Source organism: Phacochoerus africanus, chromosome 7 (assembly GCF_016906955.1).
Source record: "Phacochoerus africanus isolate WHEZ1 chromosome 7, ROS_Pafr_v1, whole genome shotgun sequence".
In the NCBI taxonomy this organism is placed as follows: Eukaryota; Metazoa; Chordata; class Mammalia; order Artiodactyla; family Suidae; genus Phacochoerus; species Phacochoerus africanus.
Window position 1 is genome coordinate 47,740,344 of NC_062550.1, and position 18,621 is coordinate 47,758,964.

The 18,621-nt window shown below is 42.8% G+C and overlaps 1 protein-coding gene across 1 annotated transcript in view; it reads left to right on the plus strand.

The window, feature by feature from the left end:
* The first annotated feature begins 4,718 nt into the window (after positions 1-4,718).
* TMTC1 (transmembrane O-mannosyltransferase targeting cadherins 1) overlaps positions 4,719-18,621 on the plus strand; it is a 302,591-nt gene continuing 288,688 nt past the window's right edge. The window contains exon 1 of the mRNA XM_047787300.1: positions 4,719-5,170. Within this exon, the coding sequence (XP_047643256.1) occupies positions 4,869-5,170 (302 nt within the window). The 5' untranslated portion in view covers positions 4,719-4,868. The remainder of the gene's footprint in view (positions 5,171-18,621) is intronic.

The following is an 18,621-nucleotide window of genomic DNA, read 5'->3' on the forward strand; positions in this document are numbered from 1 at the left end:
GAAAATTCTAGAGAATGTTCTGCTACTGTGCATCTCTTTCCATCTGGGTTCGGTGATGTAGCATCGGTAGCATGACATTGACTGCAGTTAGAATGAAATTCAGCAAATGCTATGAATCAAGACTTTTTTGGGATATTCCTTAATTTTGAGAAGCATCTTTCTATTGACCTAGTTGTTGTTCAACTTGTTAAGAGGATTTTATAGACTATGACACAATTGGAATTCATTTCTGATAAATTATTTCAAAACAGTATATTGCTAGAGCTGATGATTCTGATGGAATAATTCTTCTTTGCACAAATCAGTGAGTTGTAAGTCTGAATTTAGTTTTAAATGTAAATGTATACAATGGTCTTTCAGTGTTTCCTCTGACAGTTCCTGTAAATTGCAGAAGCTGGACAAGAAACTGAAAGTAATTTTTAAAATTTGTATATAATTAAAATGTAAGGAGTTCCCGTCGTGGCTCAGCGGAAACAAATCTGACTAGTATCCATGAGGATGTGGGCCCGATCTGGCTTTACTGCGAGCTGTGGTGTAATTTGCAGAGGCAGCTCAGATCTGGCGTTGCTGTGGCTGTGGCACAGGCTTGCAGCTGTGGCTGTGGCACAGGCTTGTAGCTCCGATCCAACCCCTAGCCTGGGAACCTCCATATGCTGCCGTGGGGCCCTTAAAACACACAGACACACACACACACACACACACACACAGACACACACACAGACACACAAAGTAAAAATAAATAACATATGTAATTAAGATTCCATTCATATGGAAATATTGGTTTTGTGTTGTATACAATAATCTTAAATTTTAATTTCTAAGACCGTGGATATATGCTTTGCAACACTGTGGCATTTTTCAAAACTAGAGATGCTAGACTCTGAAGTCTAGTAAGTACTTCACATGCTTTATCGCTATGTACATGGGTATATATTTGACTTGTAGCAATTTGTTGACAAAATTTATTGCCTGAGAGTCAGAAACTGCAAGATCACAGATAATTTTTCACATTCTTTAGTTTTAATTCTGTGCAGATGCCACAGATAGGCGTTCTGAGGATGGAAGAAAGCCAGTTTATCTCCACAAGAGCCCCTTCCTCCTCTTCCCCTGGGGCTCCTGCCTGCCCCGCTGCCACCACTCTGAGCCCAAGTCTGGTCCCAGCCATTCCTCAGATCACATGGCACCCCAGACTGTCCCACATTTGCCCTGCCAACAGGTACTGGGGCAGCTTCTTAGAGTGCCTGTTGCCTGTCCTACCATAGCCCGAGGTGTAGTGAGGTAGGTAATTTTTATTTACTTTAATTTCCTTCCCCCCACCCCCATTTTCTGTATTTTCTTCAAGAACAGGTAATAGGCAACACAAATTAATTAAAACTAAGTTTTTAATGTAAAAAAATAATTTTATGTTACCAGCTCTTTCCCTGAATCTCTATCTGGTAACAATGCATGTGTCCCGCCAACTAAAGTATGCCACCCACCATCCAGTTCCACAAAAAAATCAAGTCACTAGCACTATAGTTCCTGACCTACAATATTCCTCGAAAGGAATTCAAGGTAAAGACAAGGATGCAGCACTCTGTGCTCTGGGAAAACTGGCTGAACAGGCCCTCAAGTAGTTGGATATTGTCAGGAGAAAATTCTATGAACCAAGATTCTTACATCTTCCCATAATTCGAAATCATTAAAATCATTAACTGAGATAGCGGTTCCTTGTGACTAGCAGTAACCTTCTCTACATAGATGTATGTTTGATTGCTTGTACTCCTTCTCCCAAATCAAACATATGTGGACTCCCCTCAAGTTTTCAGTGCAGTTTCTCAGAACTCTCTGAAAGGCTATCTCTGGCTTTGGTCCTCCGGAAGACCCCAAACAAAACTAAAACTCACAGCTCTCATGTTGTGCCTCTTTACTTCAGTGGAGAGTTTCTTTAGATGGGGTAACTGAACAGGGTACATATTAGGCTGAAACTGCAGAATGGGCAGTAATTTAAAATTTGTTTTTATTAAATTACCTACTTGCCCTTGATTTAATTTTGGTTGTGCCCTAATTTCTTTCACAACTCGCTTTAATCTTCATAAGTGACTTGATCTGTATGAGCTTCAGAGAGGCACTTCCGTAATAATTTATGTTTTAAATTGCTCTGTGTGGACAAAAGGTGTCTTAGAAGGTAGTACGGCTCTAATTATAAATCCTTTAAAAATAATCAGAGACTAAGTAACAGGAATTAAATTTAATTTCCTTTTGGACCTCTTTAGTAGGCAAGATGAGTGCTTTACACCTTAAGAGAGAAACGAAGTGGATGATTAGCTGGCATGTCAACGCAGACCTCATCCCTCCCACCAACAATTTTACACTATTTTTCTGTAACACAGAACAATATTGAATCAGGAAATGATGAAGCTGCAAAGGAATGGTTTAATTTTAAAAACTATTTACTTCTTGGTTTGTTCTTGAGAGGACTTGAGGCATCTTGTTATTTTCAAGTAAATGAATCCCAAATTCATCATCTGAACTAAATAGAAGAGAGATGCCAGTCAACCCAGAGGAAAACATCTTTTCCTCCTTTTACTGGCTTTTTGAAGTCCAGCTGGGTCCTTTTTCATTTGTGTTGTCACGGAGAACTCTGATAAGTGTTTTCTTCTAAAAAGGAAAACAACTCAAGAAGGAAGGGAGTGGGCAGGCTATGCCTTCTACAAGGATGATTTAAGGGAGAAAAGGTCTGCCCTCTATAAAAAAATCTATGATTAGAGCCACTCTTTGGGGCTAAGATATTGTCTCAAGAAAGCCTCTATTAATTATAGGTAAGGACAGGTGTATTGGCCTACTACACCTAGTATCATTTCAGCAAGGACAAGTTCACCATTCTAGTTAGCTACTATCTCAGAAAGTTAGTTAGACTTTTATAATGTTACCTTTACACACACACAAACATACACACACACACATGCACTCACAATTTGAGCAACTTTGGTCATCCAGTACTTAGCACACTGTAGCATAAAATATATCTTCATATATTTTTATTAAATTAATGAGTAGGCAAAGAAGGAAGGCTGTAGAGTGTTCTGTGGGGAGATGGTAGACTCAGGTGTGTGTGTGGGGGGGTCTGGATAAGCTAACTAAGGTCAAAAAGTTTTGATGCAAGGATGAACACATTTTTCAGTCACTATTTCCAGGTCCCCCCCAAGCCAAAGTGAAATGGATAAAAAACATCCTGACTTGGAATATGTTCATATTAATTCATTGAGTTTTCAACTACTCAGATAATATCTTAAACAAAAAATTGGTATCCTAGAGAGTCACACATACATTTGGACAGGATAAATGAACAATTTCTGCATTGTTTTTTTCATTTTTTTTTCAGATCATCAAAACTTTTAGGGATTTTGGAAGGATGGAAACAAAATGGTGAATTTTGTGTTTTAAATTTCTCTATCTGGATGTGTCAAATACCACAAAAGAATTGAAGATAATAGACATTTACAAGGGCCCTCAAAGAGTTAACAGATTTTTCAAACCTGGAGAAATTCTACTCAACATTATCACTCTGGTATACTTAGTTTATTTACATATTATAACTATACTTAGTTTTTTACGTATTGTAACTATACTTAGTTTATTTATATATTATAACTAGAATTTTTAAAAAAGAAAACAACCTTTCAGAAAAATGGGAGGATTGGGAATCAAAGCCAGAGCCATAACGTAGTTTTGGTTTTGGTTTGTTTTAAACCGTATTGACTTAGCAGGCAGAGTTCAGAAACACAGTCTAGGAAATAATAATCAGACGCAAGTGATCCACTTAGATGGGAAGAAAAAGTAATTTGCTTGGCATCTCCCGGATTGTTTTAGAGCCTTAGTAAAAACCAAAATGCGGAGAAACGTTTCAGAAGCCAATTTGGCGCCCAAGCCCAAACCAAAGATCGAACCTGAGACTTTTTATAAGGGTGAGAAGAGCAATGGGTGGTAAAGGTAAACAGCCGTGGCGCCTCTGATTAAACCAGGGTAGGAAACGCAGGAAGCCCCCTCCAGGAGACCCTCTCCCGGCTTTCGGAAAGATGCTTCGGAAGCTCCATTTCTCCGTGGTCTCCCCCACCCCCCACCCCACCAGGGCTGCAACCGTGGGACGCAAGGCTGCGGACATAGAAAGCCGGGGAAGGAGACTGCGGAGGGGCAGGGGATGCTAGCAAGGAGTCCGGCGGGAAAGCGTGGCCCCCGAGCCGCCGCTGCTGTTGTCCGGGGTGCTGAAAAGCCGGCGGGTAAGTCCCGGGCAGCGGCAGCCGCCTCTCTCTTACGGAGAGCGGGCAGGGGGTCTAGGCTGCGCACCTGCTAAGCCCGTCCAGGCCCGGGGCTTGGAGGTTCCCGTCAGTGAGGATCCCTAGCCCGGTACGAAAGATGGTGCGGGCCGGAGAGCATCGTGGACACAATGGACGGGACCCTGGGTGCCCCTTCCCCACCGCTCTGTGCAGCCCCGCGCCGCGACCCAGGTGCACCTGTGGGCGAACTCTCGCGGCGCCCGCTCGCTGAGCGCAGACAAGCCGGCGCGCGGGCAGAGAGTGCAGGGTGTGGGGCGAAAGCCGCGCCGGTCCCGGGATTGGGGGGTGGAGGCGATTGAGAGCAGGGCATGCGCAGTGGGGCGGAGGAGGTGGCGATGGCCCGGGGAGGCGGGGGGACTGCTGTTTATTTGCAGCTGGGCCAACTCGGCGGCGCAGGCGGCGGCGGAGCGCGGGGCGCCAGTGGCGGGTCCAGCTGCCGCCGACCATGCCCGAGCCCACCTCCGGGCAGCCGCCACGCGCCGCCCAGGCCCCGGCCGGGGAGGATGCTAGACGCCCGGGAGAAGCCAGGGCAGCGGCGGCGGCGGCGGCGCGATGGTGGTGACAAGCTCTGCCCGAGGCGGCGGCGGGGACCGCGCGCCCTCCCGGCGGCGGGGCTGCGGACTCGCGCCGGCCGGGGCCGCGGCGCTACTGGCCGGGGCGAGCTGCCTGTGCTACGGCCGCTCCCTGCAGGGCGAGTTCGTGCACGACGATGTGTGGGCGATCGTCAACAACCCCGACGTGCGGCCCGGCGCCCCGCTGCGCTGGGGCATCTTCTCCAACGACTTCTGGGGCAAGGGCATGGCCGAGAACACCAGCCACAAGTCCTATCGGCCGCTGTGCGTCCTCACCTTCAAGTGAGTCCCTCACCCCGCTCTCGCAGCCGCCGCTGTTTCTCCTCATCCTCAACCCGGGCTGGGAGAAGTTGCGGGACTGGCTTGGGGGGCGTTTCTGTTCCTGCTGCCCTTTTCCTTCCACGCCTCCCGCCTCTCCAGGCTGCCCACTCCCCCCTGCTCCTCGGTCCTCGGCCCCGCTGCTGCCGGCACCCGGGGTGTTTCGGGAGGCGCGGGCTGGGAGTTGGGATCGAGTTTCTCGAGAGTCTGCGCTTTGGATGGGTTGATCTCTCCCGCCAGGGCTGCGAGAGCGCTGATGGAGCCGCCTCCGTACACCCCACCCCTGCGGGATGGTGGGCAAATGAGACCAGCTTGGGCCCGACGAGCTTCGGACGGGTGGCTATATGGTGGTGAAGCTTTCAAGTTGGGAATTTCTCTGTTGGGAATTTCTCTGCGGCTGTCGGGCAGCTCTGCAGATGGGATGTGTGCCAGCCCCTTAGGAGCGGTGAGCCGCTAGGGCTGCATGGGTTTTGGGGATGAGGAGGACAGTGAGCGGAGGATCTCTCCTGACCTCCAGCCTTGGCAGCTCCTGGAACCTCTCCCATCTGCGGAAAGGGCTCCAGATTTAGACTTTAAAAGGTGTAAAGCAAAGGGAGGCAGAAAGGCGTGGAATCCTCTGGGGATCCTGGCGTCCCAGTCGAAATAGTTTTCTTTTACAACCTCGGAGTCATGATTCAGCATTTCAAGTGTGAATAAGGTGTAAAGGGAATAGAGAAAACGCCAGGTTTTTTTCAGGGTAGAGTATTTTTCTTTTCTCTTTTTTCTTTTTGAATTTAAAAGAGGGCTAGCTTCAAGTGGAAGGGGAGAAGAGCTGATTCCAGGGAAGTACTGGCTCACATATCATGAGCCTGACTCAGCCCCTTATAATTTGGCTCAGCATTTAAGCTTATAATGTGCCGGACAAAACTGATGAAATAATAATGGTTCAGTATCATCAGCGGTTTAAGCCTTTTCCAATGGGTATAATATGAACCCGTTTTTATGGTAATGATCTTTTTTAGTAAGCAGCTTGAAAAGCCAGCCCAGGCCGGGAGGCCAAGATCTCTTGACAGGTGGCTGATGACTTAGAAAAGGAAACCAGAGAGATTGGACTCAATTCTTCCACAGAAAGTGTAATGTTTTAACGAAGATGAGGAAACTGCGCATTTGACTCTGAAGAGAGTATTTTAGAAACAGCCTATTGGAAAGTGGTTTTGTTTTTCAGCTGAAAGATAATCAACCTCAGCTACTAAGTTGCTTAGTACTTTCAGCTTTCTAAATGTTTCTTAAAATCCCTTAGATGGTACAATATAAGTGTTTTACTTTTAGATTGACCTGCTTTTTCATGCATTACGGAGAGGTTTGTCAGTTAATTTAAGGTGTGGAAGTTCACAGCGTCAGGTGTGCTGGGCTTAAAGCAGACCACCTAGTTTCCTCTTCTGAGCAAGTTCCAAATAAAATGGTCAAGGCAAATGCCTGTTCTCACTTGGTGGAGGGTGGGAAATGCCTGTTCTCACTTGGTGGAGGGTGGGAAATGCTGTCTTCATTTTTGCAATTTCTAAGATTATTATTATTTTTTAAAATTCATGCAGGAGGCTGCTGGGATGAAAGAGAGGATGGGAGAAAAGGAATAGATAGTGAGGCAAGGCCACTGATCATGAGGAGTAAAGCAGGCAGAACTGGGGCAAAGGGGAAGGAGAATTGAGAGGATAGGGGCAGCTCTTCACTCAAGATTTTCACTGATTATAAAAAGCAGCCTGGTTGCTAAGGTGCATGGCTCTTTGTGGAGTGTATCTTACTGACTGTGTAAGATACACTTTTTTTTTTTTTTTTTTGAGAAGATTGAGTTGCAGATCTAGTGCTCTGAATGCAACCGAGCACTCATTGCAAAGGAATAGTGTCTCTTCAGAAAAAGGAATTTAACTCATCTTTTTGTACTCACAGGTGTGGGTTTAAATAAGATGAGGAGGCTTTCTCATTACAGTGACCTTAGGTGAAACTATCTTAGAGTGTAGTAGCTGTAGGCTGGGCGTGTATAAGGGATGAGGTTAAGAATATTAGACCCACACAACTCTGAAGCTTGTTGCAAGGAAGGGTGGAAAATCACATTTATTATCAGTTCATTGTGAACCAGGCATTGGCTTAGGCGTTTTACAGAGATTATGTCTCCCTGTTAAGTAATCAGTGAATACACAGAGTGGCCTTTGAAATATGTGCAGACTGTCTCAACTGTATCTTAGGCTTGTTGGAGCAGAAATTTTGAGAATTTAAAACCTTATTTATTTATTTAATATTGTTGTAAGAACACCTGCCAGGAGATCTGCCATCTTAAGAAATTTTGAAGTGCATGATACAGTATTGTCAGCTAAAGGCACAATGTCATAAGCAGCTTCTAGCACTTATTCTAGCGCTTATGCCTCTTGAGACGGAATACCTGTTGAACAGTAACTGTGGGTACCCTTCTTCCCTCATGCTGCTCTTAGCAACCACCATTTCACTCTCTGTTTCTGTGAGTTTGTTTTAAATGCCTCATGTAAATGGACTTCTGTGACTGGCTTTTTTCACTTAGCATAATGCCCTCCAGGTTCTTTTCTGTTGTTGCCCATTGCAGGACTTCCTCCTACTTAAGGCTGAATAATATTACATCGTGTGTTTATATCATTTTTCTTTATCCATTCATCTGAGGAGGAATGTTTAGGTTGTTTTTATATCTTGGTTATTTTGAATTATGCTGCAGAGAACATGGGAGCACAGGTATCGTTTCAAGATCCAGATTTTAATTCTTTTGGGTATATACCCAGAGGTAGGATTGCTGGATCATATGGTGATTGTACTTTTAATTTTTGGGGGAGGGTCTTTTTAGGGCTGCACCCACAACGTATGGAAATTCCCAGGCTAGGGGTCGAATTGGAGCTGTAGTTGTCGGCCTATGCCACAGCAATGCTGGGATCCCAGTCGCATCTGAGACCTGCACCGCAGCTCATGGCAACACGGATCCTTAACCCACTAAGCAAGGCCAGGGATTGAATCCACATCCTCATGAGTACTAGTCAGGTTCCTTACCACTGAGCCAAGATGGGAACTCCCTACTCTTAATTTTCCAGGAATTTCTATCCTGCTTTCCATAGTAGTTGCATCATTTTGCTATCCTACCAATATCTACAAAGGTTCCAAATTCTTCACATCCATGCCAGCTTAATAGGAGGGAGGTGATAGTTCATTGTGATTTTGATTTGCTTTAAGTTGTGGGAATTCCTTATATAATTTAGATATTAGTAACATACCAGATATTTGTTTTGCAGGCTGTAGGTTGCCTTTTCGCTCTTGTTGATTTGTTTCCTTTGTGGTGCAAAGGCTTTTTAGTTTGATAAAAGTCCCATTTGTCTAATTTTGCTTTTACTGCCTTTACTTTTGGTATCATAGCTAAAAAACGCTGAACCTAATATCATGAAGTTTTTTCTAGGAGTCTTATTTATTTATTTATTTTTGTCTTTTTTTTTTGTCTTTTCTAGGGCCACACCTGCGGCATCCTGGGCTTGGGGTCTAATCGGAGCCGTAGCTGCCAGCCTATGCCAGAGCCACATCAATGCCAGATCCGAGCCGTGTCTGTGACTTACACCACAGCTCATGGCAATGCCAGATCCCTGACCCACTGAGCAAGATCAGGAATTGAACCCAAAACCTCATGGTTCCTAGTTGGATTCGTTAACCACTGAGCCACGACGGGAACTCTTCTTCTAGGAGTTTTATAGTTTCAGCTCTTACATTTAAATTTTCTAATACATTTTTGAATTGAATTTTGTGTGTGTTGTGAGATAAGGGCCCAATTTCATTCTTTAGCATGTGGATAACCAGTTTTCCCAATACTATTTATTGAAGAAACTTTCCTTTCCCATTGCGTATTTTTAGAACCCTTGTCAAAGAGCATTTGACCGTATACATGAGTTTATTTCTTTGTTCATATCCATTGGTCTATATACCTCTTTTTGTGCCAGTACTATTCTAATTGCTGCAATATTAGAATATATTTTGAAATCAGGAAGTGTGATGCCTCTAGCTTTGTTCTTGATTGGGATCGTTTTGTATATTCAGGATATTTTGTGGTTCAGTATGAAATTTATGATTTTTATGTTTATGATTTATTTTTATGATTTTTTTTCTTGTCTGTAAAAAATGCCTTGGGATTTTGATGGGGTTATATTGAATGTATAGGTGGCTTTGCATGGTACGGACATTTTAACAACGTTAATTCTTCCCATTCACAAAGATGGGATGTCTTTCCATTTATTTGTGTCTTTAATTTCTTTCATCAACGATTTGTAGTTTTAAGTATATAAGTTTTTCATCTCTTCGATTGTTTATTCTTTTTTTTTTTTTTTGGTATTTTTCTAGGGCCGCACCTGCGGCATGTGGAGGTTCCCAGGCTAGGTGTCTAATTGGAGCTGTAGCTGCCGGCCTTCGCCAGGGCTACAGCAAGGCAGAATCCAAGCCACATCTGAGACCTACACCACAGCTCACGGCAACGCCGGATCGATAACCCACTGAGCAAGAGCAGGGATCGAACCCGCAACCTCATGGTTCCTAGTCAGATTTGTTAACCACTGAGCCACAACAGGAACTCCTGATTGTTTATTCTTAAGCATTTTATTCTTTTGGATGCTAGGGTAAATGGATTGTTTTCTTCATCTTAGACAGTTCATTATTAATGGATATAAATTCAGCTGATTTTTGTATGTTAATTTTTGTATGCTACAACTTTACTAATTTTGTATTAGTTCTAATAGATTTTTGGTGGTGTCTTTAGAGTTTTCTACAGATAAGATCATGTCTTCTGTAAACGGAGATAATTTTTGCTTCTTCTTTTCTGATTTAGATGCCTTTTATTTCTTATTCTTGCCTAATAGCTCTACCTATGCTGAACAGAAATGAGAAGAGTGGCTATTCTTGCCTTGTTCCTAATCTTAGAAGAAGTTTTTTCACTGTTGAGTATGATGTTAGCTGTGGGCTATTCATAAATATCCTTTGTTATGTTGAGGTAAATTCCGTATAAACCTAGCTTGTTGAGAGGATTTGAATTGTTGAATTTTAATCAGATTTTTTGGATCTATTTATGATAATTATGTGATTTTTTTCATTCATTTTGTTAATGTGGTGTATCACATTAATTGATTTGTGTGTGTTGAACCATCTCTGCATCCCAGTGATAAAACCCACTTGATTTTTTTTTTTAATGTGCTGTTGAATTTGGTTTGCCAATATTTTGTTTTGGATTTTTGTATCTGTGTTCATCAGTGAAATTGGCCTTTACTTTTTGTTTCCTGCAGTGTCTTCCTCTGGCTTTGCAAACGCAAACGCATTTTCTAAAAAACTCTTTTAATTTTGAGATAATTGTACATTCCCATGCACTTATAAGTAATACTATAGAAGTCCTTCATATCCTTTATCCATTTTTCCCCAGTGGTAACATCTTGCATAACTATAGTGTACAATCACAAAGTTGGCATTGATAGAATACACAGTTTTTATTCAGATTTCACCAATTTTACATACAATCTTTTAATTTTTATTTTTGTTAAGTATACATCTAGTTCTATGCAGTTTTACCACATGTGTAGATTTTTGAGACTACTGTCACAGTCAGGTTATAGGATAGTTCTATCACAAAGAACCTTCATGTTTTCCTGTCAAAAGTATAGACACTGATATGTTCTCCATCTCTATAATTTTGTCAGTTCAAGAATGTTATGTTTGGAACCATATAGTATGTAATCATTAAGATTTTTTGCACTGAGGATAATTCTTTGGAGTTTATTCAGATTGGTGCATGTATCAATAGATTTTTCCTTTTTATTTCCTGAGTAATATTCCATCATATGGATGTATCACAGTTTGTTTAGTCATTCACATGTTAAAGGACATCTGGCTTTGCAGTTTTTGGCTATTACAAATAAAGCTTCTACAAACATTCATTTACAGGTTTTTATGTGAACGTAAGTTTTTTATTTCCCTGAGTAAATGCTCAGGAGTACAACTGCTGTGTCATATGGTATTTGCACTTTAGTACTTTATTTTTTAGGGCCGCACCTGTGTCATATGGAAGTTCCCAGGCTAGGGGTCGAATCAGAGCTACAGCTGCATACCTATGCCACAGCCATGCAACGTGGTTTCTGAGCTATGTCTGCAACCTACACCACAGCTCACAGTGATGCTGGATCCTTAACCCACTGAGCAAGGCTAGGGATTGAACACACATTCTCATGGATACTAGTCTGTTTTTTTAAACCACTGAACCATGATGGGAATTCCTGCACATTTAGTTTTTTAAGAAACTGACAGACCATTTTCCATCCCAGCCCATCCCATCGTCAGTGTGCGTATAATCCAGTTTCTCTACTTCCTCACCAGATTTGATATTGTCACTGTTTTGTTGTTGTTGTTGTTGTAGGCATTCTGATAGGTGTGTAGTGACATCTTATTGTGGTTTTAACTGGAATTTCTCTAATGGCTGATGGTGTTAAACATTTTTTCATATGTCTATTTACCTTCTACTGTATATTCTTTTTATTAGACTATCTCTTCAGTAGTTCTTACCATAGCACAGTGGGTTAAGAATCTGACTGCAGTGGCTCAGGTTGCAGCTGCAGCTCGGATCTGACCCCTGGCCCAGAACATCCGTACAATATAGGGTGTGGCCAAAAAAATTTATCTCATATTTTTCTTGATTTTTCTAAGTGGATCTTTTTCTAATGTTGAATTTTGTGATTTCTATTTATATTCTATATATAAATCCTTTGTCAGATATTTGATTGGTAAATAATGCCCTTATATTCTATTGCCTGTCTTTTCATCTTCTTCACAGAATCTTTTCTGGTGAAAAACTCAAACTGATACTTTTATTAAAAGTAGTTTATTATCCTTTATTTAATTAATGGATGTCATAAATATAGACAGCTAGAAATCCCCTTAAGTATAAACAATAAAAAAAGTAATAAAGTAATAAAGCTGTGTAATGCTTGTTACTATAAAGGTACGTGCTTGTATAGAAAGATACTAATCACAGCTTTTCTCAAATAAGAAATGGGCAGAAATTGAAATGAGGAAATGGATTATTAGTTTGTCCGCTTTTACCAGTTTGGCAGGCTGGACACAATGGAAATTGAAAGCAGCTTACCAAGATGCAGTGGCTTTGCACTATGTCAGTTTAGCTAAATTGGAAATGCTTCTTGGAAATTCCTTTCTTATATTGTCCTGGGCTGGAGTTGGAAAGGAGGAATTTTGAAGTCTGGAAAGTGAAAGTAACGTGGCCATGTTAATGAAAGCAGAGTCTGGCTGCTCACCACTCAAAAGCCAATACTAGTCAGGCAAGGTTAGTGGAAAGGGAAGTTTGCTTTATTTCAGAGTGAGGGGAGAAGGGGGACTCATGTACAAAGGCTGACTCTCTGCTGACAGTCAGTGGGAGAGATTTATATGCAGAGAGAGGGGGCTACCTGCAGAGCACAGTCAGCTCTGACTGGCATCTTGAAATTGGTCATGCAGTGGTCTGATTGTGTTAAGTACAGTTAATCATCAGTTCCAGGTTGGTTTGTTCCCATTTCCTTATGGCCAGTTCTCAAAATGTGGCAGCTATGTCATGGCTACAGTCTGGTCATCACATAGTTCACTTGTCCACCTGGTAGTGATGCCGGAAAGATGGTACCCAAATCCGGGTTTTTGTTCACGCGGTCGAAGAATGAACTCTGTGAACACACAGGCAGCAAGCAAGCAAAGTTTTTTATTGAAGAAAAGCAGATAGCTCCCAGGGCTACTGGGAGGGAAGAGAAGAGCCCCCACTTCTCTATTGTCCTATAGGGGTTTTTATCCCTTAAAGATGGGGGTGGGTACCAACATCCAGAGAGGTGTGGTCTTCTCCCTTTGGCCTTATTCAGTTACCCATATCAGTCCTTGTCCAATAGAGCTCTAGGGGTGGAAGTGTCCTATAAGTCTCATAGTTTCTTTGTCCTTTTCATCCTGTAAACTGAGTCACAGGGGATTAGAGATTAATGTCCATCTGGGCGTAGGTACACTCCCTATAGTAAACAAGGCCTGTGGGGATGTTACTCCCTGGAGCCCTTAAGCCACAAATGTTAATCAATGGCCATGTCAAATAATGTATCGGAGAAGCCCATGCTCCTACACTGACTACCTAAATTAATATTCTGCCTCAGTAGGGGTTTCATAATTTGCAAAATAGCTTAAAGGATATGGCTCAGAATATTGTCTATAATCCTTGAGGATAAACTAGAAGTTTTCACCTTTGTTCAATGGCTGAACTATTATTATTTGGTTTTGCTTGACTGTTTTGCTTTGCTTCTGCATTTTCTCACTTTTCTGATTAAATTTATTCTTTGACTAAAGTTTTCCTACAGATAGAAAGCAGGACGAGGACATGATGGAGGTGGGGGGGGGGCAGTGGGTCAGGAGGAGTAGCGGGGGTCTGTACTGGGAAGGCCCGGGATCCTGCTTCTTTTCAGCTCTGTTCCCACTCAGAAGGTGGACATAGGATTTGGTGCTGTAGCAGTTCATGCTGGTTGTCACAGACTTGCTAACTAACCTGCTGCTGGTGTGCAACAGCAGCTAATTCTTCAGCTTCTCCAGAATTCTCCAGATCTCTGTTAGCTACTTGGAGTCATGGTATAGGTATGTGCGTAGCTCTGTGGAAAAGACCGCCAGCCATTCCCATCATTAAAGTTGGAGGCTGCAAGAAAGAGATATATTCTAGTTAGTCTTTGTGGATTCCAGCCCCTCCTTCCTTTCCACTACTTCAGGTCCATCCTTCCTTCTGGAATGCCTTCCCTACTGGCCTTTGACTTCTGTTGTAGACACAGTAGCAGCAGCCTTGCATAAGCTATTTAACCAGTTCCAAGGATTGTGAAAGGTCAGATCCCTTAGCAAATTCCTTCTGCAGTATCATTCCTGCCAGTTCTGCTTCTCTGGTCAAACTTTAACTGATACAAGTGGTCAGTTCTTTGTGTTGCTTGGAGTGCATTTACAATTCTAATGAATTTTGTCTCTAGTCAAATCTTCTATTCAAGTCTTTTCTTATGTTCATTTCCAAGGGCACACAGGAGTTATTTCTGGACCATTGTAGGGCAGAATCAAAACATCTGTGAAAACTTAATCTGCGGCAGTAACCTTTTTTATTTGGCTTCTTTATCCTTCACTGGCCATGACTTGTTTTTAACTCTGGATTCAAGAGAAATACATTGTCACTTTGTAGACACTGAATTGATGTGGAACCAAAGCCGGAAGGTCCATAACCCCCACCTCGACAGGGGGCCCAGATTGGTTTAAAAGGTGCTTAGTTTGCTAAATCTTAAATCCTCCCGTCCCCCTTTCTCTTGAGAAGAAGCTCCTTGTGGATTGTTAGCAGTGCCATTCTATATCAGGAAGCAAGTAGAAGCTTCCTGCAACAGGAAAGAACAAAAGGTTTTTCCATGTTGAGGATAGGGAAACTAAGGCAAATTAAAGGACCTTGATTCTCTTTCCATGTTTAGGCTATTAGATCATAGTATTCTACAAGCTTGCTGTAAAGTTTTACTTTATGGAAGGCTTCTGATTGTAATATAAACCATAAGAGTGGGTGGTTTAAAATGTCAGAGTTAAAAAATAGAATATCTTAATATGTGCAGCTGTTAGGATTTACAGCATTTTAATGTTTGGCTCTTGAGAGATTTTTGCAGCAGTTTGCATCTTTGAGTCACAAATTATATGCCAACCATGAGAATCAGCTCTAGCCCCTGTACCCAGACCTAAAAGAAATGGTAGTATGTTCCTTTGGTTCTGTTCCTTTTGATTTGACCACTGTGGGCATTCATTTCGAGATAGTTTATTGCTACAAATGGCTAATTCTGTTTCCTGAGTCTGTGATAGGAGACAGGTGAAGATTGTTTAGGATGTTTGACTAGATTGTCTAGGATGTTCACTGATGTATATAGCTAAGGAAAAGTGTGATTGGAGGCAATAAAGATTTTATAGAGAAAAATGAAAAACAAAAACAAAAACAAAAACAGCCCAGAAAACTTCCTTTGAAAATTTCATGCCAAGCTAAGGTTATCTTAGAAACCCCAAGAAGAGGAGGTTATGATTCTTGCCTGTTAGGATATACTTGAGACGTTAAGATAGGCTTTAGGCTATAGTCTGGTGGTGTGGATGGGATGGTAAGTGAGCAGAATATGTATGTGAAATTATGAGGGTTTTAATAGGTGAGTTCCTCGAATTCAGTGAAGGCCTTTAGAAAACATATATATATATATACATATATATATACATATTTTTCTTTTTATGGCTGCACCTGCAGCATATGAAAGTTCCCGGCTTAGGGCATGAATTGGCCATGGTAATACCTGCTACAACCATGGCAACACCAGATCTGAGCCAAATCTGTGACCTACGCTACATTTTGAGGCAAAGCCAGATCCTTAACCCACTAAACAAGGCTAGGGAACGAACCCACATCTTCACGGACACTTTTGGGTTCTTGACCCACTGAGCCGCAATGGGAACTCCTAGAAAACATCTGAAGAGTCTGTCTCTCTGTCTCTCTCTTTTTTTAGTCAACAATGTCTTTTCTGTCTTCCTTTGGCACCACATTCATATTCTTCCTAACATCGAATATATAATCACTCCCCTAAAAAGGGGGATGAGGAATACTTGAGCATGCCTCTTTAATGGCAGTGTTCCTTTTCCAAGTGGTATGATGGTTTCTGTTCCAGGAGGCCCTGTTTGATCTGACTCTAATCTTGTGTCTGTCAATCACCACCTCTTTCTCTCTACCTTATTATTCTAGAGTCTGTATTCCTTTTGTAGGCCAAATCTGCAGCTGCCAAGGGCCTTCACACTTGTGTCTTCTTCTGGAATGCTCTCCTCCATATCTGTGCATTGCTTCCTCACTCACCAGCTTCATTCTCTGCTCAAATGTCACTTCATTGCAGGTTCCTTCCCTGCCACCCGATCTAAAATAGCAGGTGCTCCTCTGTGTTTCATCCCACTGTCCTGTTCTCTTACCCCTTTTGCCTTGGTAGCCCTCATTGTTCTATGTCATCATACATTTATTGTTACTTTTTATCTCCTCTCACTACTGTGTAAGCTCTATGTGGTGTATCTTTAGTTCCTAGGATAGTGCCTGGCATTCAGAGTAGGGGCTCAATAAATTACTATTTGAAGAGTGAATGAACAATATGAGTGCACCGTCTTGGTTCTAAATGCTCACTTGCTCCTGGTAAATATTATGTAGGGCTACACCCTTATAATGTAGAGGAGAAAGTCTACTGGACTTATTTCTTGGCTTATTTACCTTTCCTCTTTCTCTAGCAAAAAGAAAAGTGCAAGCAGGCAAGGAATTTGCTGGACACACACAGGTCTTTCCAGTGTTGCAGTGGGTCCTGCTTCCTGGGAGGTGAAGGGACACCTTTGACCCTGAAGGGGGAAGCTGTGGCTCTGTTGTAACCTCCTGAGTCTGTGACTCTCTGTAGAGAAGGAGATCTTGAGTCATGTGCTTCTTGTGTGGCATATTGAGGTATAGCATTTGGAGGCTGCTTGCTGTAACCTTTAAGGCTGAATACAGCAACTGTACCTTCAGAGGCGAACCCCAGAATTACTCAGAGTTTTCTCCACGCCCTGGTCTCAAAGGACCAGAGTTCCTCCTGCCAGTGTCCTGCCTTTGGTGAGGAATGGTGTTTTTTTTTTTTTCCCTGTCAACAAGGTAGGCATGAAATCTCATTTCCAGTTGGATTAAATGGCGTACGAGGACCGGCACAGACTTTCTCAAGGGGGCTATGATGCCTGTGACCTGCTCTCCCCAACTTCTCTACAGTAGCCAGTTTATCTGGTCTTGGCCCCGGCTTCCTGGGAGGAAGCTTCTAGATCCTTAGGGTTTCCCAAGGGTTAGGAGGGACTCTGTCGTTCATAGGGGGTTCCTGGGACTGCACCTGAGTTTTTGCTAAGGAGGAGGTGATTTGTGGTGGGCCTCCAGTTTCAGAACGGAGCCAGCCCTGCTGGAAAGACCAATCATGTGATTAAACCTTTGGGACTTTGAGCCAGGTGATACCAAGCCAGGCTTACTGGTAACCATACTATGGCTCCAGCTTTTGAGACAGGAACTTTATTGTGAGGGCAACCAGCAAAGGGACAGGAGGCGGCCTGTGCCATGATCTGGAATTTGGTGCGGTTTGGTCCAGCTTTTCTGAGTTAGGGGAAGAGGGGTGGTATGCAGAAGTGCTGGCAGGCAGGTTTGATAGAAGCCTTTGGTACTTGATTAAGCTAAGGTGTGGTGAAAGGACTTTGGCATCATGTCTTCCCAGACAACAGACTCTTTACTTCTTCTTTTCTTTTCTTTTTTCTTTTTAGGGTCGTGGAAGTTCCCAGGCTAGGGGTTGAATTAGAGCTGCAGTTTCCAATCTATACCACAGCCACAGCAACACGGGATCAGAGCTGTATCTGTGACCTGCGCCACAGCTCATGCATTGCCGGGATCCTTTAACCCACAGGGCGAGGCTTGGGATCAAATCTTCATCTTTATGGATACTAGTTGGGTTCCTTACTCGCTGAGCCACGACAGGAACTCCCAGACCCTTAGCTTCTGAAGGGGTTTCTTGTTCAGGTTCTGGTCATGTCCCTGTCCTTTCGTTCTACGTGGGGGGTAGGGTTGAAGGGAGAGCAACTGGTTCCCCATGTTATTTGAAGTCAATGTTTTCTCCTCTGCACATGCTTTTAATGCATTACTTGAGGTTTTTGTTCTGTTGTCTTTCAGCACCAACTCAGTATCTTGCTAGACAGCATTGGGCCAGTTTGGGTTGGTTCTGCAGTTATAATATCAGCCCTACCTTCCAGCCTCTGGAAAGGGAAAGGGGCCTGGAGATGACCAGTGATGGAATCAATTAGCTTACCTAATGAAGCCCCAGTTAAACTTGACACGGAGGCTTGAGTGCGCTTCCCTGGTTGGTAAATTTATGTCAGTGTGCCAAGAGGGTTATTTGTCTTGAAGACACCAAAGGTTGGTGTTTTGGACCTGTTCACACCTGGGTCTTTGAGTCTTTGGGTCTTTTCTTTTGACTAGTTTTGGTTCCTATTTTTGATAATAAAACTGTAATCCTAAGTATCAGATTTTCCTGAGTTCTGTGAGTCATTATTACAGATGATCAAATCTGAAGGAGTTGTGGAAACCCCCAGTTTGTGGCCAGTTGATCAGAGGTGCAGGTGCTTGGGGGACCATTGAACTTGAAGCTGGTGTCTGAAGGGAGGGGAGTCTTGTGTGGGACTTTGTCAGGTAGTTGGTGTCCAAGTAACATTGCATCCAGGAATCCCACCAAACATAAATACTTTGGAAAGAAAGAAAAGAAAAGAAACATTGGCTAAAAATTGGCAGGTCATGTATAATTATAACAAACTGTATTATATTT